This window comes from Platalea leucorodia (assembly GCF_965183815.1).
Source record: "Platalea leucorodia genome assembly, chromosome: W".
NCBI lineage: Eukaryota > Metazoa > Chordata > Aves > Pelecaniformes > Threskiornithidae > Platalea > Platalea leucorodia.
In genome coordinates, this window is record NC_138859.1 from 19,721,959 (window position 1) to 19,745,546 (window position 23,588).

General features: G+C 48.6%; 1 protein-coding gene across 1 annotated transcript in view; it reads right to left on the reverse strand.

The window, feature by feature from the left end:
* The window catches only part of LOC309601649 (E3 ubiquitin-protein ligase RNF38-like), a gene marked incomplete at its 5' end in the record, with an annotated part of 61,515 nt that overhangs the window by 30,639 nt on the left and 7,288 nt on the right, over positions 1-23,588 (reverse strand). The window contains 2 exons of the mRNA XM_082334807.1: positions 1,278-1,445; positions 17,973-18,186. Coding sequence (XP_082190933.1) covers positions 1,278-1,445; positions 17,973-18,186 — 382 coding nt within the window. The remainder of the gene's footprint in view (positions 1-1,277; positions 1,446-17,972; positions 18,187-23,588) is intronic.

The following is a 23,588-nucleotide window of genomic DNA, read 5'->3' on the forward strand; positions in this document are numbered from 1 at the left end:
ATCAGATAAACCAATGTCGAGGACGGATAAGTCAGCATCGTGACCAGCAACTGTTAAATAGATATAATAATTATAAGTTCCCTCCAATACACTCCGGTCAAATCTGTCGTTATTTCAAGCCATTCGAGTCCCACATTGGGCACCAAAAAGGACTGTTGTGGTTTAACCCCAGTAGGCAGCTAAACACCAAACAGCTGCTTGCTCACTCTCCTCCCCCCAGTGGTATGGGGAAGAGAATCAGAAGGGTAAAAGTGTGAAAACTCATGGGTTGAGATAAATACAGTTTAATAGGTAAAACAAAAGCTGCGCGCACAGTGGTCTGAAATGCAAGGTCTGCACTCTGCTTCTTGCCTTCCTCACTCCCCTCAGGATCTTGAGCTCCAGTCAAGTCAAGGCTGCCACTGATTGCCACGTCCTCAATTAGTTCTTCCTTGTTCATGAGCAGCAGATCCAGCTGTGCATCCCCCCAGTTGGCCCATCCAACACCTGTATTAAGAAGTTTTAGTCATTGTTCACCCCCCTCAACACACTCCAGAAGGTTCCTGGACTGTTTCTGTCCCATTGTTGCCCTTCCAGCAGATGTCAGGGAGTTTCAAATCCCCCATAATAACCAGGGTCTGTAATCTGGAGACTTCCTCAGGTTGCTTAAAGAAGATCTTGTCCCCTTCTTCACACTGATCAGGTGGTCTGTAACAAGCTCACATCATGATATCACCCCTTACTAATCTCTTCTCCGTTCCTGACCCACAAGCTCTCAAACAGCCTGTCACCCATTCCATAGAAGAGCTCTATATGCTTGAGCTGCTCCTTCATGTAAGGGGCAATCCCCTCTTCTTCCTTGCCTGTCTTTCATAAAGAGCTGTTAGCTGTAGATGTACCATTTTATAAGACCATTTCCGGATAAAAGCTCTAGGTGAGATTCTTAATAGTACTTGATGAACTTAAAATCTTTTCCTGTAAGCATCTGAATGTATGTAGAATAGCTGCTAATGGATAGGGTAAGAAAGAGACCAGATCATAAACCAGCATCCATTTTGAGTCAAAACTACATGAGAATATGGTATAATTCTATGAAGGGAGCAGGGAAGCACAATACATTTACTAGCTCTAAAGCTTGCACTATTATATATACCATATATATACCATTACAATTTACCCCAGGAAATAATAGTTTTTATTTTACATCAGGGAAAGCTGTATGGGCAGTGAAACTCCAGGCTTTCTACCTCCTAAGAGGTCTAAGTCCAAAGTCAATATAACTAGAGAACCATACTTACTGGAGGAGGCACACTACAGATAGGAAGGTGCTGTCCACTGAATACCACAGAACAACCTGGGACCTGCTGTGTGCCACAGGGTGGTATGTGCTGGGCTGTACAAAGTGGAATTCCATGTGGCGCCACCGTTGTCACTGTGTATGAGACAGGGACTGCGCCCTGATGGATCTGCAGAAAAAACACAAGTGTATGAAGTAAGCTGTTACAAGGGCTTTGGACAGTTATGGCATGGCATAGGAAACAAGCTTTCACCTAACATAATAAAAAAGTATTTTTTTATTCTGAAGGTGCTAAAGAAGGCAAATACCTGTAATCCCTGTCCTTTACAAAAAAAAAAAAAAATCTTCTCATTGGAGTATCACTCTTCAGTCAGTGCTTTTAGGACAAGGTCAGGAGGGACCTGTTAAGTCCTCCAAGGCACCATTAGAGGCACTCAGAAGCATCTCAAATTCAGCAAAGCTGCCCCTCCCACACACTAAGGTTAGTTCTTAGAGAAAATAGGCAGCAGTAACTCCCATGTAAAAGCCAATCAGAAAAAGGAGGGGGGGAAAACCCCCTACAAGTAGCTAAAGAATCTCTTCAACTTGTCCTTGCAGAGTGATTAAATATTAACCCAGAGACTTATTTCTTTGAAGAAAAAGAACTTCAGATAGATTTTCTTTCCTGTAAAGAAGCCAATCTCTGAATGCCTACTCAGGGCAACACTCCAGGGATGTGTCTTAACATGACTAACAACAGTAGTTGAAACCAAAGATTAATTTAAAAGCTAAAAAAGACAAGGCTACATATTCATAAACATGCCTTTGAGATAACATCCACTAAATATCTACAAACATAGTAGAGAACATGATGGCTTACATGTTTTTTAGTTAGCAATATTCACTTAGAACTCAATCATCAATCCAAGGATAGAAGGTATTCTGGACCCAGACACTGCTCAATTCCTTGTATTACATCAGGAATCTAGCAAAAACTGCAAAAAATGATAGGTAGGGAACATGGATCCACAGAAAGCAATTATTTTGAATAACTTTCCTTCACAGCCTACTAAATGGAATCCATCCTTGGAAAATGAACAAGCAAGAACAGCTCATTACAAAGGTGAGAATAAGTACATTGAAGAGAGCTAACCTACTGAACTGGCCATGAGATGCAGAGGCCAAAACAGGAACATCATATAGATGACTGAATAAAACTTCAAATCTCAAAACTGCACATACTGGGAAAAAAGCCACTCAGCAGAAACAGTGACTTTGACCTAGTTCCAGTTCAGGTACCAATGCAAATATTTTGTATGTGAGTTATCAGAGAGTTTTTAATGTCATAACTGTTAGATGTTTGAGGGTAGTGCCAGATGTGACTCAGGAGAGGTTACCACTGCTCTCACTACAGAAAGAAAGAAAAAAAAAAAAAGAGAAAGTGGTTTCCTCTCTAGACTAGTGTCCTGGTTTCAGCTGGGATAGAGTTGATTTTTTCTTCCTAGTAGCTGGTATAGTGCTGTGTTTTGGATTTAGGATGAGAATAATGTTGATAACACACTGATGTTTTAGTTGTTGCTAAGTAGTGCTTACACCAGTCGAGGACTTTTTAGCTTCCCATGCTCTGCCAGGTGCACATGACGTCATATGGTATGGAATAGCCCTTTGGCCAGTCTGGGTCAGCTGTCCTGGCTGTGCCCCCTCCCAGCTTCTTGTGCACCTCCTCACTGGCAGAGTATGGGAAGCTGAAAAGTCCTTGACTTAGTATAAACACTGCTTAGCAACAACAAATTGCACTTGACTTCATCTGGATCTTTGGATAACTGCTCGATGTCCAGGTCACTATAAATCACCTCCAGCATGGCTAATTCCCCCAGCGACTGGATACCTCTCTCCATGGTGGTCCACTTGCCTGGCTGACATATCTTCCTTGAAGGGACACCTTTCCTTCACGCCTGACAGGAGTCGCCTCCAGAGGCTGAGGGCTTTTGTCCCTTTTCCAATCGCTTTGTCAACGCCCCCTTCCCTAGTGTCCTGGTTTCAGCTGGGATAGAGTTAATTTTCGTCTTGGTAGCCGGTATGGGGCTGTGTTTTGGGTTTAGGATGAGAACAATGTCGATGATACACTGATGCTTTGGTTCTTGCTAAGTAGTGCTAAGCTGTCTCTAAATAGGTGCTAAGTGGCGCTCACACTGGTCAAGGACTTTTCAGCTTCCCCTGCTCTGCCGGGGGCACAAGAAGCTGGGAGGGGGCACAGCCAGGGGGAGTGCTGACCCAGACTGGCCCAAGGGCTATTCCATACCATATAATGTCATGCTCAGTATATATAAGCTGGGGGAAGAAGAAGGAAGGGGGGGGACATTGGGCATGATGGCGTTTGTCTTCCCAAGTAACCGTTACGCGTGATGGAGCCCTGCTTTCCTGGAGATGGCTGAACACCCGCCTGCCGATGGGAAGTAGTGAATGAATTCCTTGTTTTGTTTTGTTTGCGTGCACGGTTTTTGCTTTGCCTATTTAACTGTTCTAATTTATTTTACTTCAATTATTAAACTGTTCTTATCTCAACCCATGAGTTTTCTCCCTTTTACCCTTCTGATTCTCTCCCCCATCCCACTGGTGGGGAGTGAGCGAGCGGCTGCGTGGTGCTTAGTTGCTGGCTAGGGTTAAACCACGACAGTCCTTTTTTGGCGCCCAACGTGGGGCTCGAAGGGTTCGAGATAACAACAGATTTAATTGGAATGCGCTAGATCGAATTTATAGCTGTTATTGCTGTTTAGCTGTTAATCGGCAGGCTTCTGTGCTTGCCATGGGGCTTGCTTGCCTTACTGTATGTTAGAGTCATCTTACTGTGTTGTGCCTGGGAACATTTTCATAACAGCAATGGCCACGTACCCGGGCTGGCAGATGGCCAGGGCATCGCTGCTGGTTTTCTGTGCTGCTGTACTGGACAGGCTGAAACTCCAGTGTCAACTCGAGTCGAAGGGACTGTGACCTGTGGACGAGTTCCTGCGGGAGCACGACACCCCAAAGTGTCTGTGGACGTGGATAATCCCATGTCAGAGCAGCCCATGGAAGTTAAGAGTGGAGCAGAGATCCACCTGCAGCCCATGGAGGACCCCATACTGGAGCAGGTGGATGCCCGAAGGAGGCTGTGACCCCGTGGGAAGCCTGTGCTGGAGCAGGCTCCTGGAAGGACCTGTGGACCCGTGGAGAGAAGAGCCCACGCTGGAGCAGGTTTGCTGGCAGGACTTGTGACCCTGTGGGGGACCCATGCTGGAGCAGTTAGTGAAGAACTGCAGCCCGTGGGAAGGACTCATGTTAGAGAAGTTCATGGACTGTGCTGTCAGAGGGACCCCATGCCGGAGCAGGGGCAAGGGGAGGACTCCATTGCAGTGTTAAATCCTATTAACCTGGCCCAAAGGGGACAGGGGTGGAGATTGTGATGGATATACCTTTAAATTGTTGTAACCCATGATCTGAGTTGCATGTTATAGGAACTACCATAGCAGGAACCACCTGAACCAATGGAGGAGAAGCCTTACAAGAAGCAGTGCAAGTGCAGCAGTGACCTGACCTGAGCTGGCTTTGGTGCCCAATAACTCCATGCAACACACCACCTCTCCTGTCCTGAGTGACCACTATCACAGATGGATCCCAAAGTCATGGACTAAATGAGCTCAATGGACATTTTGGGGACAACAGGGGTGGTGGTCAAAGAGGATGTATTGGATAATGTGGGACCTGAGCATGATGTAAATGGTATGGAATAAGGGGTGGATACTGTCCTGGTTTCAGCTGGGATGGAGTTAATTTTCTTCTTGGTAGCCGGTATGGGGCTGTGTTTTGGGTTTAGGATGAGAACAATGTCGATGATACACTGATGCTTTGGTTCTTGCTAAGTAGTGCTAAGCTGTTGCTAAATAGGTGCTAAGTGGTGCTCATACTGGTCAAGGACTTTTCAGCTTCCCCTGCTCTGCCGGGTGCACAAGAAGCTGGGAGGGGGCACAGCCAGGGGGAGTGCTGACCCAGACTGGCCCAAGGGCTATTCCATACCATATAATGTCATGCTCAGTATATATAAGCTGGGGGAAGAAGAAGGAAGGGGGGGGACATTGGGTATGATGGTGTTTGTCTTCCCAAGTAACCGTTACGCGTGATGGAGCCCTGCTTTCCTGGAGATGGCTGAACACCCGCCTGCCGATGGGAAGTAGTGAATGAATTCCTTGTTTTGTTTTGTTTGCGTGCACGGTTTTTGCTTTGCCTATTTAACTGTTCTAATTTATTTTACTTCAATTATTAAACTGTTCTTATCTCAACCCATGAGTTTTCTCCCTTTTACCCTTCTGATTCTCTCCCCCATCCCACTGGTGGGGAGTGAGCGAGCGGCTGCGTGGTGCTTAGTCGCTGGCTAGGGTTAAACCACGACACCTAGAAAGGGATCCCAGCTGCTTGGCTTCCCTACCCTATAATTCCAGGCTACTGGCCCCATTATCCCTGCATCGGAGCAGCCAGGTGATGATGTGCTTGCCTGGACGACGGCTGAAATCTTTTCTCATATCTTGCAGCTCACTCAGGGACAGGAATCGGGTGGTTACCATCTCTTTTATGAGTTCTTCCTATTTCTCCTCCCCAAGCAGTGGCCGCCTCTCTTCCTCCTCCTGTTCTCGTGATGGCCCTGCTTCAGAGTAGTCTGCCTCGTCCACTTCTTCCTCCTGCTCCCTCTTAGAAGAAGCTTCTTCATCCCTTACTAAACAAGCTGACTTCCGCTTCCAATATTTCTTCTTGTATATGGGGGCAACTGATACTGGTGTGGGTTGGTTCTCTCGTTCAGCCGCAGTGCCTGTTGCCAGGGTTTGAGTACCCGCAGCGCCTGTCGTTTTGTCATCAGATCCAGAGACCTTCTCTTCCCCTTGAGGGTTCTGAATAGTGTTGAACAGGGCTCAGTAGGCATGGGCCAGGCCCCAGCACATTGCAGTGATTTGTGTCTCCCTAGAATTGCCAGGGTGACAGTGTAATTTTCCAAATATTCTACTAGTTTTTCAGGATTCTGCACTTGTTCAGGGGTGAAGTTCCAAAACATTGGAGGGGCCCACCGTCCTAGGCATTTGCCCATGCTCTCCCACACACCCTGCCACTCATAACTACCAATAACACCAATCTTTAACATGTACTGCATAAACGAGCATGGTGCAGATCAGGTAGACTAATACTGAGAACAGAAGAATCAATATTGTGACCTGCAACTGTTAACAGATACAAATTCCTTAATACACTCTGGTTAATCTGTTATTATCTCGAACCCTTCGAGCCCCACGTTGAGCGCCAAAAGGACTGTCGGGGTTTAACCCTAGGCAGCAACCAAGCATCACACAGCTGCTTGCTCACCCTCCCGCCGAGTGGGATGGGGAAGAGAATCTGAAGAGCAAAAGTAAGAAAATTTGTGCGTTGAGATAAGAACAGTTTAATAATTGAAATAAAATAAAATAAATAAAAATTAATAATAATAGTAATAACAATAATTTTTAATGAAAAGGAAAACAACAAGAGAAAAAGAGAGAGAGGAACAAAACCCAGGAAAAACAAGTGATGCGAATGCTCACCACTTGCCGACCGATGCCCAGACAGTTCCCAAGCAGCTATCACTGCTCCCTGGCCAACTCCCCCCAGTTTATATACTGAGCATGATGTCATATGGTATGGAGGAGCCCTTTGGCCAGTCTGGGTCAGCTGTCCTGGCTGTGCCCCCTCCCAGCTTCTTGTGCACCTCCTCACTGGCAGAGTATGGGAAGCTGAGAAGTCCTTGAATTAGTATAAACACTGCTTAGCAACAACAAAAACATCAGTTTGTTATCAACATTATTCTCATCCTAAATCCAAAACAGAGCACTATACCAGCTACTAGGAAGAAAATTAACTCTATCCCAGCCAAAACCAGGACACACTGCCAAGTCCACCACTAAACCATGTCCTTAAGCACCACATCTACACATCTTTTAAATACCTCCAGGGATGGAGACTCAACCACTTCCCTGGGCAGCCTGTTCCAATGCCTGACTACCCTTTCGGTGAAGAAGTTTTTCCTAGTATCCAATCTAAACCTCCCCTGGCGCAACTTGAGGCCATTTCCTCTTGTCCTATCGTTTGCTACTTGGGAGAAGAGACCGAGCAGTCGGCCAGGGGCGCAGCGGCGGCAACGTTTAAGTTCCGCGGCCGAGCGCGTGTTGAGGAGGAAAGGGGGATTCCCGGAGCCAGGGAAACCCGCGGACGTGCCGAGAGTCCAGCCGGGAGCCGGCAGCTCTCGCGAGCGCAGGTGACACGGCGGAGGCGTTGCCAGGAGCAACCGCGGGAGATTTAAAGGGCCCCTAGGGAGCGCCAGCGACCAGGACAGGCAAACAGGGCGTGGAGCGACAGTTTGCGCAGGTCCGGCCTTGCCACTTCAAACGGAGGATGCAACCCACTTATAAGGAGCTAAGAACAGCAGGAGCCATGGTATCCACCCGGCAAAAAGCTGTGCTCTCAGGGTCCCGCACAGCTTCTCCAGCTGCAAGAACTGATGCAGCCACCCAAACAGAGCCTTCGAGGGAACATGCAGCCGTCCAGATCCCGGGTTGCAGGGAGTGCCTGAGTTTCAGGTCAGTATGTGACAGCAGCAGTGAGCTCACCTGTGGGAGATGTGCCCAAGTAAAGGAGCTGCTCAGCCTGGTGACAGAGTTTTGAGAGGAGGTGTCCAGGCTGAGTAGTATCAGGGAGTTAGAGAAGGAGATTGACTGGTAGAATCGTACTCTACCATCCCTGAGATAGATACACCAGCCAGCTGCAGCACAAGAGGCAAAGGACCCCCTAACCTCTCGCCACCAGGCAGAAGGAGGAGACCCAGGAGATGGGCGTGAAGGGAAGCAGGTTACTGCTTGGGGCGGCAGGTGAATCCGCTCTCAGCCTGCCTCACCTTCCCAGGTGCCCATACAGAACAGGTATGACGCCCTGGAATTGGATGGGCAGACAAGTGACGATGTGGATGCAGGTCCTTCTGGGATGGAGGGGTCGTCTAGGCAGCCTACCCCCCACATCACAACCACCCACTTCAAGAAAAAAAGAAGGGTAGTTGTCATAGGTGACTCCCTTCTGAGGGGAACAGAAGGTCCCATATGCCAACCGGACCCAACCCACAGGGAAGTCTGCTGCCTCCCCGGGGCAAGGATAAGAGACATCACTAGAAAAGACCGTCCTGGCTGAAAAGAGAGCTTTGGCTGGAACTCAGGAAAAAAAAGGAGAGCTTACTGCCTTTGGAAGAAGGGGCAGGTGACTCAGGAGGACTACAAGGATGTTGTGAGGTTATGCAGGGAGAAGATCAGAAAGGCAAAGGCCCAGCTAGAACTGAAACTGGCCACCACCGTAAAAGATAACAAAAAATGTTTTTACAAATATATCAGTGACAAAAGGAGGGCCAAGGAGAATCTCCATCCTTTCTTGGACACGGAAGGAAACATTGCCACAAAGGATGAGGAGACGGCTGAGGTACTTAATGCCTTCTTTGCCTCAGTCTTTAATAGTCAGACTGGTCATCCTCGGGGTTTTCAGGCCCCTGAGCTGGGAGATGGAGATAGGATGCAGTCACCGACCTGCTCCTCTACCTGAATGCTCACAAGTCCATGGGGCCAGACGGGATCCACCCGAGGATACTGAGGGAGCTGGCGGAAGTGCTCACCAAGCCACTTTCAATCATTTATCAGCAGTCCTGGCTAACCAGGGATGTCCCAGTCGACTGGAGGTTAGCAAATGTGACGCCCACCTACAAGAAGGGCCGGAAGGAGGATCTGGGGAACTACAGGCCTGTCAGCCTGACCTCGGTGCTGGGGACGGTCATGGAGCAGATCATCTTGAGTGCCATTACGCAGCACGTGTGGGACAACCGGGAGATCAGGCCCAGCCAGCATGGGTTTATGAAAGGCAGGTCCTGCTTGACTAACCTGATCTCCTTCTATGACAAGGTGACCTGCTTAGTGGATGAGGGGAAGGCTGTGGATGTTGTCTACTTGGACTTTAGTAAGGCCTTTGACACTGTCTCCCACAGCATCCTCCTGGAGAAGCTGGCTGCTCATGGCTTGGATAAGTGCACTCTCTGCTGGGTTAAAAACTGGCTGGATGGCCGAGCCCAGAGAGTGGTGGTGAATGGAGTCAAATCCAGTTGGCGGCCGGTCACGAGTGGTGTTCCACAGGGCTCAGTGTTGGGGCCGGTCCTGTTCAATATCTTTATCGATGATCTGGATGAGGGGATCGAGTGCACCCTCAGGAAGTTTGCAGATGACACCAAGTTGGGTGGAAGGGTCGATCTGCTGGAGGGTAGGAAGGCCCTGCAGAGGGACCTGGACAGGCTGGATCGTTGGGCCGAGGCCAACTGTATGAGATTCAACAAGGCTAAGTGCCGGGTCCTGCACTTGGGTCACAACAACCCCATGCAACGCTACAGGCTGGGGGAGGAGTGGCTGGAGAGGTGCCTGGCAGAAAAGGACCTGGGGGTGTTGGTTGACAGCCGCCTGAACATGAGCCAGCAGTGTGCTCAGGTGGCCAAGAGGGCCAATGGCATCCTGGCTTGTATCAGGAATAGTGTGGCCAGCAGGACTAGGGAGGTGATAGTGCCCCTGTACTTGGCACTGGTGAGGCTGCACCTCGAGTACTGTGTTCAGTTTTGGGCCCCTCACTACAAGAAGGATATCGAGGTGCTGGAGTGTGTCCAAAGAAGAGCAACAAAGCTGGTGAAGGGTCTAGAGAACAAGTCTTCTGAGGAGCAGCTGAGGGAACTGGGGCTGTTTAGCCTGGAGAAGAGGAGGCTGAGGGGAGACCTTATTGCTCTCTACAACTACCTGCAAGGAGGTTGTAGCGAGGTGGGGGTCGGTCTCTTCTCCCTAGTAACAAGGTATAGGACGAGAGGAAACGGCCTCAAGGTGCTCCAGGGGAAGTTTAGGTTGGATATTAGAAAAAACTTCTTCACCGCAAGGGTGGTCAGGCATTGGAACAGGCTGCCAAGGGAAGTGGTTGAGTCTCCATCCCTGGAGGCATTTAAAAGATGTGTAGACGTGGTGCTTAGGGACATGGTTTAGTGGTGGACTTGGCAGTGCTAGGTTAACGGTTGGACTCGATGATTTTAAGGGTCTTTTCCAACCTTAACGATTCTATGATTCTATGGTTGGCTTTCTGGTCTGCAAGAGCACATTGCTGGCTCATGTCCAGCTTTTCATCCACCAGTACCCCCAAGTCCTTCTTGGCATGGCTGCTCTCAATCCCTTCATCCCCCAGCCTGTATTGATACTGGGGATTGCCCCGACCCAGGTGCAAAATCTGACACTCGCCCTTGTTGAACTTCATACGGTTGGTGATTGCCCAGCTCTCTAATTTGTCCAGATCTCTCTGCAGGGCCTCTGCCCTCGAGAGTGTCAACGGCTCCTCCCAGTTTTTGTGTCATCAGCAAACTTTGATAGCAAACCTTCAAGTCTTGCATCCAAGTCATTTATGAAGATATTGAAGAACACTGGCCCCAAGATGGATCCCTGCAGAACCCTGCTAGTGACTGGTCGCCAGACCAAAGTAACCCCATTTACTATAGCCCTTTGAGCCTGACCCATAAGCCAATTGCTCACCCATTGCATTATGTGTTCATCCAGCTGTATGCTGGACATTTTGTCCAGGAGGATACTGTGAGAGACAGTCTCGAAGGCTTTACTGAAGTCCAAAAAGATTACATCGACTGGCTTCCCTTGGTCAACTAGGTGGGTAACCTTGTCGTAGAAGGAAATCAAGTTGGTCAAGCAGGACTTTCCCCTCGTGAATCCGTGCTGGCTGGGACCAATGACTGCGTTGTCTTTCAGGTGTTTTTCAATAACTCCCAGAATAATCTTCTCCGTGATTTTGCCAGGCACAGAGGTGAGACTGACAGGCCTGTAGTTACCAGGGTCATCCCTGTTGCCCTTCTTGAAGATTGGGACAACGTTTGGCAGCTTCCAGTCAGCTGGGACCTCCCCAGATTCCCAAGAGCATTGAAAAATCATTGAGAGAGGTCCCGCAATGACATCAGCCAGCTCTTTCAGTACCCTGGGATGAATCCCATTGGGCCCCGTTGACTTATAGGGATCCAGCTGGAGCAGCAAATCCCGCAGAAGTTCGGGGTCGATTGGGAGTTTGTCGTTCTCGCAGTCATGGTTCTCTAGCCCAGGTGTTGAAGACCGAGGCGAAGAAAGCATTAAACATCTCTGCTTTGTCTGTGTCCCTGTTTGTGAGGTGACCGTGCTCGTCAAGTAATGGGCCATTGTTATTTCTCACCTGCCTTTTGCTATTTACATATTTAAAAAAGCCCTTTTTATTGTCCTTCACAGTACTGGCCAGCTGCAGCTCCAGTTGAGTTTTGGCCATGTGTATTTCCTCCCTACAGTGGAGAACAGCCACTCTGTAGTCCTCCCATGTCGCCTGACTTTGCTTCCACTGGCCATACATTTTCTTTTTTCGCCTTAGTTCAAGAAGATGATCCCTACTCAGCCAAGCCGGCCTTCTACCTCGCCTGCTTGACTTCCGACATTTTGGAATTGCCTGTTCCTGTGCTCTCAGGAGGTGATACTTAAAAAGTGACCAGCACTGATGGACCCCAGCACCTTCAAAAGCTTTTTCCCGGGACCTTACTAAGTAGTTCCCTGAGCAGCCTGAAGTCAGCTCTCCTCATATCCAGAGTTGAGGTCTTGCTGGCAGTTTTCCTCCTGTTACCATAGAGTTTAAACTTCACTGCTTCATGGTCGCTGTGGCCAAGGCAGCCACCAATCGCCACTTCACCCACAAGACCCTCTCTGTTAGTAAGCAGCAAGTCGAGGAAGGCAGCTTTCCTGGTCGGTTCTCTTAGCACTTGTACCAAGAAGGTATCATCCGGATGCTTTAAGAATCTTCTGGACCTGCTTGTACCAGCTGTGTGGTATTCCCAGTTGACATCTGGCAAGTCGAAGTCCCCCATAAGGACAAGGGCAGATGACTTGGAAGCATCCCTTAGTTCCTTAAAGAATAACTCATCCGTGTCATCATCCTGGCTGGGTGGCCTATAGTAGACTCCCACAACGACATCCGCTTTCTTTGTCTGTCCCTTCATCCTTACCCAGAGGCTCTCAACTGTGCCATCACCAACTGCTACCTCCATGCATTCCAGCCCCTCCACTACATACAATGCCACCCCGCCGCCTCGCCTGCCCTGCCTATCCCTCCTGAAGAGCCTGTAACCATCCATCATGGCACACCAGTCACAGGACTCATCCCACCAGGTTTCGCTTATGCCTATGACGTCATATCTCTGGGACTGGGCCAAAGCATCTAGCTCCTCTTGCTTGTTCCTCAGGCTGCGTGCATTTGTGTAAAAACACTTCAAGTGCCGTTCATTGTGCTTGTTGCCTCGTGGAGCAGTCTGAGGAATCTCACTAGCACGCAGCTCCTCGAACTTTGGCATGCCATCCCGTTGCTCATCGCTGACTAGCCAGGTATTGTCCCTTTCCCCCTTCCAATCTAGTTTAAAGCTCTATCAATCTATCAGCCCTGCTAGCTCCTGGGCAAAAACCCTTTTCCCCTTCTGAGAAAGGTGCATCCCATCAGATGTCATTAGGCCTGGGGATGAATAGACCATCCCATGATCGAAAAACCCAAAGTTATGCTGATGACACCAGCCTTGGAGCCACGTGTTGATCATCTGGGTTGCCCGTTCCATTCAATGTTCTTCCCTGCTACCAGAAGGATTGAAGAGAACACCACCTGAACACCTGATCCTTCAGCTAACTGCCCCAAGGCTCTGAAATCCTTTTTGATTGACTTAGGATTTTTCTTTGTTATCTCTTCGCTGCCGACATGAAGAACTAATAGCGGGTAGTAGTCTGAGGACCTTATCAGACTGGGGAGTTTTAGAATCATAGAATCATAGAATCGTTAAGGTTGGAAAAGACCCTTAAGATCACTGAGTCCAACCATTAACCTGTCACTGCCAAGTCCACCACTAAACCATGTCCTTGAGCACCACGTCTACCCGTCTTTTAAATACCTCCAGGGATGGAGACTCAACCACTTCCCTGGGCAGCCTGTTCCAATGCCTGACCACCCTTTCGGTGAAGAAGTTTTTCCTAATATCCAACCTAAACTTCCCCTGGCGCAGCTTGAGGCCGTTTCCTCTCATCCTATCCTTTGTTACTTGGGAGAAGAGACCGACCCCCACCTCGCTACAACCACCTTGCAGGTAGTTGTAGAGAGCAGTAAAGTCTCCCCTCAGCCTCCTCTTCTCCAGACTAAACAATCCCAGCTCCCTCAGCCGCTCCTCAGAAGACTTGTGCTCTAGACCCTTCACCAACTTTGTTGCCCTTCTTTGGACACATTCCAGCACCTCAATGTCCTTCTTGTAGTGAGAGGGGCCCAAAGCTGAACACAGTACTCGAGGTGCAACCTCACCAGTGCTGAGTACAAAGGGACAATCACTTCCTTAGTCTTGCTCGCCACACTATTCCTGATACAAGCCAGGATGCCATTGGCCCTCTTGGCCACCTGGGCACACTGCTGGCTCATGTTCAGGCAGCTGTCAACCAACACCCCTAGGTCCTTTTCTGCCAGGCAGCTCTCCAGCCACTCCTCCCCCAGCCTGTAGCGTTGCATGGGGTTGTTGTGACCCAAGTGCAGGACCCGGCACTTAGCCTTGTTGAATCTCATACAGTTGGCCCCGGTGCAACAATCCAGCCTGTCCAGGTCCCTCTGCAGGGCCGTCCTACCCTCAAGCAGATCGACACTTCCACCCAGCTTGGTGTCATCTGCAAACTTCCTGAGGGTGCACTCGATCCCCTCGTCCAGATCATCGATAAAGATATTGAACAGAACTGGCCCCAATACTGGGCCCTGGGGAACACCCCTTGTGACCAGCCACCAACTGGATTTGACTCCATTCACCACAACTCTTTGGGCCCGGCCATCAAGCCAGTTGTTTTACCCAGCAAAGAGTACGCCTGTCCAAGCCATGAGCAGCCAGTTTCTCCAGGAGGATGCTGTGGGAAACGGTGTGAAAGGCCTTACTAAAGTCCAGATAGACAGCATCCACAGCCTCTCACTCATCCACTAAGCGGGTCACCTTGTCATAGAAGGAGATCAGGTTAGTCAAGCAGGACCTGCCTTTCCTAAACCCATGCTGGCTGAGCCTGATCACCTGGTTGTTCTGAATGTGCTGCATGATGGCACTCAAGATGATCTGGTCCATAACCTTCCCTGGCACCGAGGTCAGACTGACAGGCCTGTAGGTCCCCAGATCCTCCTTCCGGCCCTTCTTGTAGGTGGGCGTCACATTTGCTAACCTCCAGTCGACTGGGACATCCCTGGTTAGCCAGGACTGCTGATAAATGATTGAAAGTGGCTTGGTGAGCACTTCTGCCAGCTCCCTCAGTACCCTTGGGTGGATCCCATCCAGCCCCATAGACTTGTGTATGTCTAAGTGGTGTAGCAGGTTGCTAACCATTTCCCCTTGGATTATGGGGGCTTCATTCTGCTCCCCATCCCTGTCTTCCAGCTCAGGGGACTGGGTACCCCAAGAACAACTGGTCTTACTATTAAAGTCTGAGGCAAAGAAGGCATTAAGTACCTCAGCTTTTTCCTCGTCCTTTGTCTCTATTTTTCCCCCCGCATCCAATAATGGATGGAGATTCTCCTTAGCCCTCCTCTTGTTGTGAGAAACACTTTTTATTGTCTTTTACGGCAGTAGCCACATTAAGTTCTAGTTGGGCTTTGGCCCTTCTAATTTTCATAGAATCATGGAATACCAGGTTGGAAGGGACCTCAAGGATCATCTGGTCCAACCTTTCTAGCACAATCTAGATGAGATGGCCCAGCACCATGTCCAGCTGAGTCTTAAACGTGTTCAGCATAGCAGAGTCAACCACTTCCCTGGGAAGATTATTCCAATGGTTGACTGTTCTCATTGTGAAAAATTTTCCTCTCGTGTCCAATCGGAATCTCCCTGGGAGTAACTTGTACCCATTACCCCTTGTCCTCACCATGTGACTCCTTATAAAAAGGGAGTCTCCATCTTCTTTGTAGCGCCCCTTTAAGTACTGGTACATGGTGATGAGATCACCTCTAAGCCTCCTTTTCTCAAGGCTGAACAAACCCAGCTCTCTCAGCCTATCCTCATATGGCAGGCTTCCCAGACCCTTGATCATCTTGGTGGCCCTTCTCTGGACCCCCTCCAGCCTGTCCACATCTTTTTTGGATAACGGGGACCAGAACTGTACACAGTATTCCAGGTGTGGCCTGACAAGCGCCGAGTAGAGTGGGATAATGACTTCTTTATCTCTGCTGATGATGCCCTTGTTGATGCAACCCAGCATCCTATTGGCCGCCTTGGCCGCAGCAGCACACTGTTCACTCATATTGAGCTTCCTGTCCACCAGGACCCCCGGGTCCCTTTCCACAGAGCTGCTCCCCAGCTGGGTAGATCCCAGTCTGTGCTGCACTCCTGGATTATGTTTTCCCAGGTGCAAGACCTTACACTTGTCCTTGTTAAACTTCATAAGGTTCTTGTTAGCCCAGGTAACTCCTGTGCTAGGATCCTTTTCCCCCTTTGAGACAGGTGTACCCCATCTGTCGCCAGCAGGCCTGGTGTTGTGTAGACCGACCCATGGTCAAAAATCCCGAAATCTTGCTGGTGACACCAGGCTCGGAGCCAGGTATTGATCTGCTGGCTCTTCCTGTGTCTTCCCTCATCATTCCCTGTGACTGGAGGAGAACACTACTTGTGCTTCTGATCCCTTAACCAGTTGTCCCAAGGCCCTGAAGTCTCGCTTGATTGCCCTTGGACTTCTTGTTGCAACTTCATCGCTGCCTACCTGAAAAAGCAATAATGGATAATAATCTGAGGGCCGTACCAGGGTGGGAAACTTTATCTTTAACCCGGGCCCCAGGGAGGCAGCAGACTTCCCTAAGAAGTGGGTCCCATCTGCATATTGGGCCTTCTGTTCCACTCAGGAGAGAGTCTCCTATGACAATGACCTGTCTTTTTTTCTTTATGGAAGTGGTTTTGACGCAGGGCGTAGGCCGACTTAACCTTGGCAACACCTCCAAGCTAGATGAACCATCGTCCGCGTCATTGTTCGGTTCCACTTGCAGAGCCTCGTACCTATTATGCAAGGGCACCTGGGAAGGTGGGGTAGTCACATAGGAGACGTGCCTGCTGCGCCGGGCAGGAACTTGTCGCCATTGCCCCCTATCCCTTAAGTCACCATGTTCAGCCAGGCAGAGAGAGGATAGGGAATCTTCTGTACCACGTGTCCTATCTTCCTGACAGGCCTGTCCCAGGGAAGGTAGGGTGTGATTCCAGTAATCTCTCTGTCTCTCTGACTCCCTGATACTCCTCAACCTACTCACCTCCTCCTGGAGCTCTGTCACTAAGCAGAGTTCCTCTACCTGGACACACCTCCCACAGGTGTACTCACTATTGCCGTCCGGTACTGGCATAAGAGTAGGGCATACCCTGCAGCCTGACACCTGGGTGTCAGCATGTTCCTTTTGGAGGTCTGTCTGGGAAGCTGCGTCAGTTGTGGCAGGTGCAGAGTTTAGAGAGGCCGTGGCCTTCTGCCGGGTAGATACCATTTCTCCCTGGTCATGCTGGCAGAGCTACAGCGCCCTTCCCACGCACCCTTCCACACACCCTTCCACGCAAACTGCTGCGCAAACTGCCATGCCATGCCCTTTCTGATGAGCCTCGCCCTATTTGCCCCCCCGGTCACTAACGCTCCCTTGGGGCTTCTTTTATACATGTGGGGGGGCTTGGCCGCCATTGCTCCTGGCCCTGCCCAGGTCTCATCAGCTGCTGTCGCGCAAGCTGCGTGCTCCTGTCGGGTATCTCGGCTCCCCCTGAGGTTTCCTTGGTTCAGGAAACCCCCCTGTACACAGCACTAGAATGACCAGCTCTGTCCCCAGTTAATGAATGTTACTGCACAGCAACAAACACACTTGGGCCGCAGTCTACTGATTTGAACTGTATGAAGAGGACAATTTCCTTTAAAGAGCCTCTATTATGGAATCCTACTCCTCTTCCTGTCTCAGGGAAGACCTAACTTATTTTTCTGGACTAACTGCAAATCTCATTTTCTCATGCCATTTAAGGAGCTGGTTGAGGCTAGAATGAGTAATTTAGTGATGAGATGATATTATCATGAGTTTTGCTGTTATGTAGGCAGTCAATTAATTACATGCATTGTGAATTCTATTTTTAAAGACCATGTTTAACCTATGTAAAGCACTTTAAGCTAAGGAGAGGTACTTCATATGCAAGGAAGTAAAATATATTATTACCATAGCATATCTTAAACTAAATTAACTTCGGAAGCAGAAGTGTCACATTTCAAAGGTGGGATGCAGAGATTTTCAGAACTGTGCCAACACACACTGACAGACTGTTTACTTTCACTCTTCTCTGTTAGTCTAGTTTTTTATTTTTTTCTTAAGTAACAAATGTATCAGTGTTTTCACTGAATGCTGCAGCTCTCTATACACTGATACTACTCAGAAAAAAAAAGAAAAAAAATGCTCTACAAGAGGACTAATAGGACTTAGTGTTATGTGACCTCCATTGCCAACTAATTTGTCAAGGAGAGTTCACTCATTTACTCTCTTCGGAGAGGAATACACAAAGTTTAAGACATTTGCATCCATGTTCTCAACACACTCTTACCTGATCATGAATGTCAACCATCACTGTGTTCTGCTGTGGCGGGTGAGCAGCTGGGTGCAACATACGATGGGATATATTTGGAGGGTTAAAAGCTTGGGGCTCTTCTATTGCTTGCTGCTGTCCATAGGAGAGATGGTGATAGTTTTCATCTTGGCTAACAGAATTGTGTCGAGACAGACGATCCCGTCTTGTTCTCTGACGGCGAACAGGAGGACTAAAAACACATAAAGAAAAAGATGAAAGATCACATTAAGAAAGGTTTGTGGCACTTATAACTAGGAGCACAAAGAACTCAATAGTAAGGATACTTTTACACTGGAAGGTTTTGCTAGGCCAGGTATGTTAGCTTGTCATACAATCTCTCATTGAGAAAATTTCTGAAAGCCATAGCATAGATGCCTATTTCAGCATGAGTGCTTGAGCATAGCTTAATACAAGAGAGGAAACCAGAAGAAGCATTTTTATAGAAATATTACCTTCACAAAACTTGTTAAAAAGACATTTGAGCACTTGATTCACAGAATCACAGAATGGTTGAGGTTGGAAGGGACCTCTGGAGGTCATCTAGTCAAACCCTTCTGCTCAAGCAGGGCCACGAAGAGATGGTTGCCCAGGACCATGTCCAGATAGCTTTTGAATATCTCCAAGGAGGGTGACTCCACAACCTCTCTGGGCAACCTGTTCCAGTGCTCAGTCACACTCACAGTAAAAAAGTGTTTCCTGATGTTCAGATGGAACCTCCTGTGTTTCATTGTGTGCCCATTGCCTCTTGTCCTGTCACTGGGCACCACTAAAAAGAGCCTGGCTCCGTCATCTTTGCAGCCCTTCGGATATTTATATAAATTGATAAGATGCCCCCCGAGCCTTCTCTTCTCTGTGCCAAACAGTTCCAGCTCTCTCAGCCTTTCCTCATAGGAGAGATGCTCCACTCCCTTAAAACCATCCTTGTGGCCCTTCTTTGAACTCTCCCCAGTATATCCATGTCTCTCTTGTACTGGGGAGCCCAGAACTGGACACAGGACTCCAGGAGTGGCCTCTCCAGTGCTGAGTAGAGAAGGATACCTCCGTCAACCTGTGACACCCTGCCCCTTGAACCTTATTGTAGGCCTAGACAGACTGCCAACATCCTGCCCTTTGACACCCTGCCCCCTGACACCCTGCCCCTTAACCTTGGAAGCATAGGCAGGGTCCTGCCCACATTCCATATAAAGTTTGAATCTCTCAAATCACACTACCACTGGTGGAGCCATGATGTGGCATGACTTTCACCCCCATTCAAAAGGCATTTGCACAATTGGCTGTTGCTCCCATATGACCCGGACACCAAATGTTCCTGGCAGTCCACCAGAGCCATGGCATCACTTATATTCATGTTTTTGCTATCGGTGATCCGGTGAGTCACCATATGGGTATGTCATTTTATTAGGTCTGGCTGGGATAGAGTTAACTTTCCCCATAGCAGCCCTCTTTTGTAGCTAGAAAGGTGTTGATAACACACCAGTGTTTTGGCTACTGCTGAGCAGTGCTCACACAACACTAAGGCTGTCTCTCCACACCCCCCCCAAAGCCCAGTAGGCTGGGGGTGGGCAGCACAGCGGACCCAAACTGACCAAAGAGATATTCCATACCATATTGTCCTGGTTTCAGCTGGGATAGAGATAGTTTTCTTCTTAGTAGCTGGTAGAGCGCTGTGTTTTGGATTTAGGATGAGAATAATGTAGATAACGCACTGATGTTTTGGTTCTTGCTGAGCAGAGTTTAAACTAGTCGAGGACTTTTCAGCTTCTTGTGCTCTGCCAGGTGCATAAGAAGCTGGGAGGGAGCATAGCTAGGACAGCTGACCCAGACTGGCCAAAGGGCTATTCCATACCATATGACATCATGCTCAGTATATAAGCTGGGGGAAGAAGAAGGAAGGGGGGGACGTTTGGAGTGATGGCGTTTGTCTTCCCAAGTAACCATTACGTGTGATGGAGCCCTGCTTTCCTGGAGATGGCTGAACACCTGCCTGCCAATGGGAAGTAGTGAATGAATTCCTTGCTTTGCTTTGCTTTGCTTGCATGCGCGGCTTTTGCTTTACCCATTAAACTGTCTTTATCTCAACCCATGAGTTTTCTCACTTTTACTCTTCTGATTCTCTCCCCCATCCCACTGGGGTGGGGGGAGTGAGCGAGCGGCTTTGTGATGCTCAGTCGCCAGCTGGGGTTAAACCACGACAGTCCTTTTTGGCGCCCAACGTGGGGCTCGAAGGGTTCGAGATAATGACAGATTTAATTGGAATGTGCTAGATTGAATTTATAACTGTTATTGCTGTTTAGGTATTAATCGGCAGGCTTCTGTGCTTGCCATGGGGCTTGCTTGCCTTACTGTATTTTAGAGTCTAGTGCTCGTTAGTGGCTGCTTTTTGCTTTTGCTACTTGCTGAACTGCTTCTCATCTTACTCTGCTGTGCCTGGGAACATTTTGATAACAACAACGGCCATGCGCCTGAGCTGGCAGATGGCCAGGGCATCGCTGCTGTTTCTGTGCTGCTGTACTGGACAGGCTGGAACTCCAGTGTGAACTCGAGTCAAAGGGACTGTGACCTGTGGATGAGTCCATGCGGGAGCAGGGCATCCCGAAGCTTCTGTGGACGTGGATAAGCCCATGCCAGAGCAGGTATGTCTCGAAGCGTCTGTGGCCATGGTTATGTTTGTGCCGCAGCAGGTATACGTCTGAAGGGATTGTGGCCCAAGGATAAGTCCGCGCTGGAGAGGGTACACCTTGAAGCATCTGTGGCTGTGGATAAGTCCGTGCTGCAGCAGGTACACCTTGAAGCATCAGTGGCTGTGCATGAGGTCATGCTGGAGCACCTCAAAGCGTGTGGCCATGGGTAAGGCCATGGTGGAGCAAGTTTACTTCTGAAGAGACTGTGGCTCTGGGCAAGGCCACGCTGGAGCAGGTATATCTCTGAAGGCATTGTGGCCCATGGAGAAAGCCATGCTGGAACAGGTGCACCTCTAAGTGACTGTGGCTGTGGATAAATCCATGCCGCAGCAGGTATACCCCTGAAGAGACTGTGGCTCATAGATAAGGCTCCACTTGGAGCAGGTAAACCCCTAAGGGACTGCAGTCTGTGGATAAGTCCAAGCCAGAGCAGGGGCAAGGGGAGGAGTCCATTGCAGTGTTAAACCCTATCACCTGGCCCAAAGGGGCCAGGGGTGGAGACTGTAATGGAAATACCTTTAAATTGTTGTAACCCATGATTTGAGTTGCATGTTATAGGAATTACCATAGCAGGAACCACCTGAACCAATGGAGGACGCGCCTTACAAGAAGCAGTGCAAGTGCAGCAGTGACCCGACCTGAGCTGGCTTTGGTGCCCAATAACTCCACGCAACACACCACCTCTCCTGTCCTGAGCGACCACCATCACAGATGGAGCCCAAAGTCATGGACTAAATGAACTCAATGGACATTATGTGGACATTTGTGGACATTTTACAGACATGTCACAGGGGTGGTCCATAGACTAAGGGAATGATACCTGTGTATTGTATCAAAGGATGGGAAGGGAGGTGGTGTTTAATGAGGATGTATTGGATAGTATGGGACCTGAGCATGACGTAAATGGTATGGAATAAGGGGTGGAGAATGTGCTGGTTTCAGCTAGGATAGAGTTAGTTTTCCTCTTAGTAGCTGCTATAGTGCTGTGTTTTGGATTTAGGATGAGAATAATGTAGATAACACACTGATGTTTTGGTTCTTGCTGAGCAGAGTTTACACCAGTCAAGGACTTTTCAGCTTCCCATGCTCTGCCAGGTGCACAAGAAGCTGGGAGGGACAGCTGACCCAGACTGGCCAAAGGGCTATTCCATATCATATGACATCATGCTCAGTATATAAGCTGGGGGAAGAAGAAGGAAGGGGGGGACATTGAGCGTGATGGCATTTGTCTTCCCAAGTAACCGTTATGCGTGATGGAGCCCTGCTTTCCTGAGGATGGCTGAACACCTGCCTGCCCATGGGAAGTAGTGAATGAATTCCTTCCTTTGCTTTGCTTTGCTTGTGCCCGCGGCTTTTGCTTTACCTATTAAACTGTTTTTATCTCAACCCATGAGTTTTCTCACTTTTACCCTTCTGATTCTCTCCCCCATCCCATTGTGGGGGGAGTGAGCGAGCGGCTGTGTGGTGCTTAGTTGCTGGCTGGGGTTAAACCACGACACATATGATGTCGTGCTCAGCAATAAAAGCTAAGAGAAGGGGGGGGGGGGGGGGGGGCATTCACTATTAAGGCATTTGTATTCCAAAGCAACTGCTATGCATACTGAGGCCCTACTTCCCAGGAAGTGCCTGGACATTGCCTGCTGATGGGAAGTAGAGAATAATTTGCTTGTTTGTTTCCTTTGCTTTCACACATGGCCTTTGCATTTCTTTATTAAACTGCCTCTGAGTTCTTCATCTGATTTTCTCCTGTCCCACTGAGGAGGTGAGTGATAGAGCGGCTTGGTGGGCACCTGGCGGCCAGTCAAGGTTAACTCACCACAGTCATTCATCTTTCCTACTCCCTCAATAAAGCTTTGTTTTATAATGTGTTGTCAGATTCCATTACTGTTCAGACCACAACCTGCTGGCAACACTCCTCCTAATGCAGCCCTGGTTAGTATTTGTTGTCTTTACCACAAGGGTGCATTGCAGCTCATGTTCAGCTTGGTGTCCACCAGGACCCCCAGGTCCTTTTCTGCCAGGCTGCTTTCCAGACATTCAGCCCCCAGCATGTGCATGAAGTTATTCCTTCCCAGGTGCAGGACTTTGCATTTCCCCTTGTTGAACTAAAGGTTCAGTAATCCTAGAACCTCTTGTTTTAGGGTTCAGCAACCCTAAAAACAAGAATGGAAATTTCATTAGACTTCCACATATTTACATTACTTGTGTGCATCACAAAAATTATCTTTAGAGGCTCCTAATGAGTTGCAGCTGTGGTAATATTTCTATTTTACAATGGGTAACTGACATTTAAACCAACTGAAGACAGCACATCTGCTTATTTTGAGTAAGCAATTTAAAGACTTGAGATTTGACAATGTACTCATGAGGCACACAATTAATAACTTGTCCATAAAAATGTTTGGATGAAGTGACTTACATGGCATTTCTCATAAATTTTGCAGTAGAACAAACTAAGTAGACACCATCCCACAGTGCCCTGCTTGATACCACAACATGCCTTCCAACCTCCACAAATAAATTAATTATCCATTGTAGAATCGTTCAAGTTATATGGGATTTAGTGCTACCCTGGGTACAGGCTCAATGAGCCAAACTGCAGGAAAGAAACAGAAAGGGTATGCGAGTACTAGAGCACATCCTTTCCAACACAGCCTGGAACAGAATACAAGATTCTCAGCTTTCATCATTCCTTTTGCTATCATCAAACAACCCTGAAACCTACTGGCAACTCACTACATAACCCTGACATTTCTCAAGCTGCACCCAGTTTCGCTACTGAAGGGGGGGGGGTGGAGAAGGATACTACCACAGTTGTTCAGAAGCTATTGTGATTGTATCATAGTCTGTCTTAGATTACTCACAGTCATAGATTGTATCGTTGTCCCTCTCTGCATTATTAGTATGATCT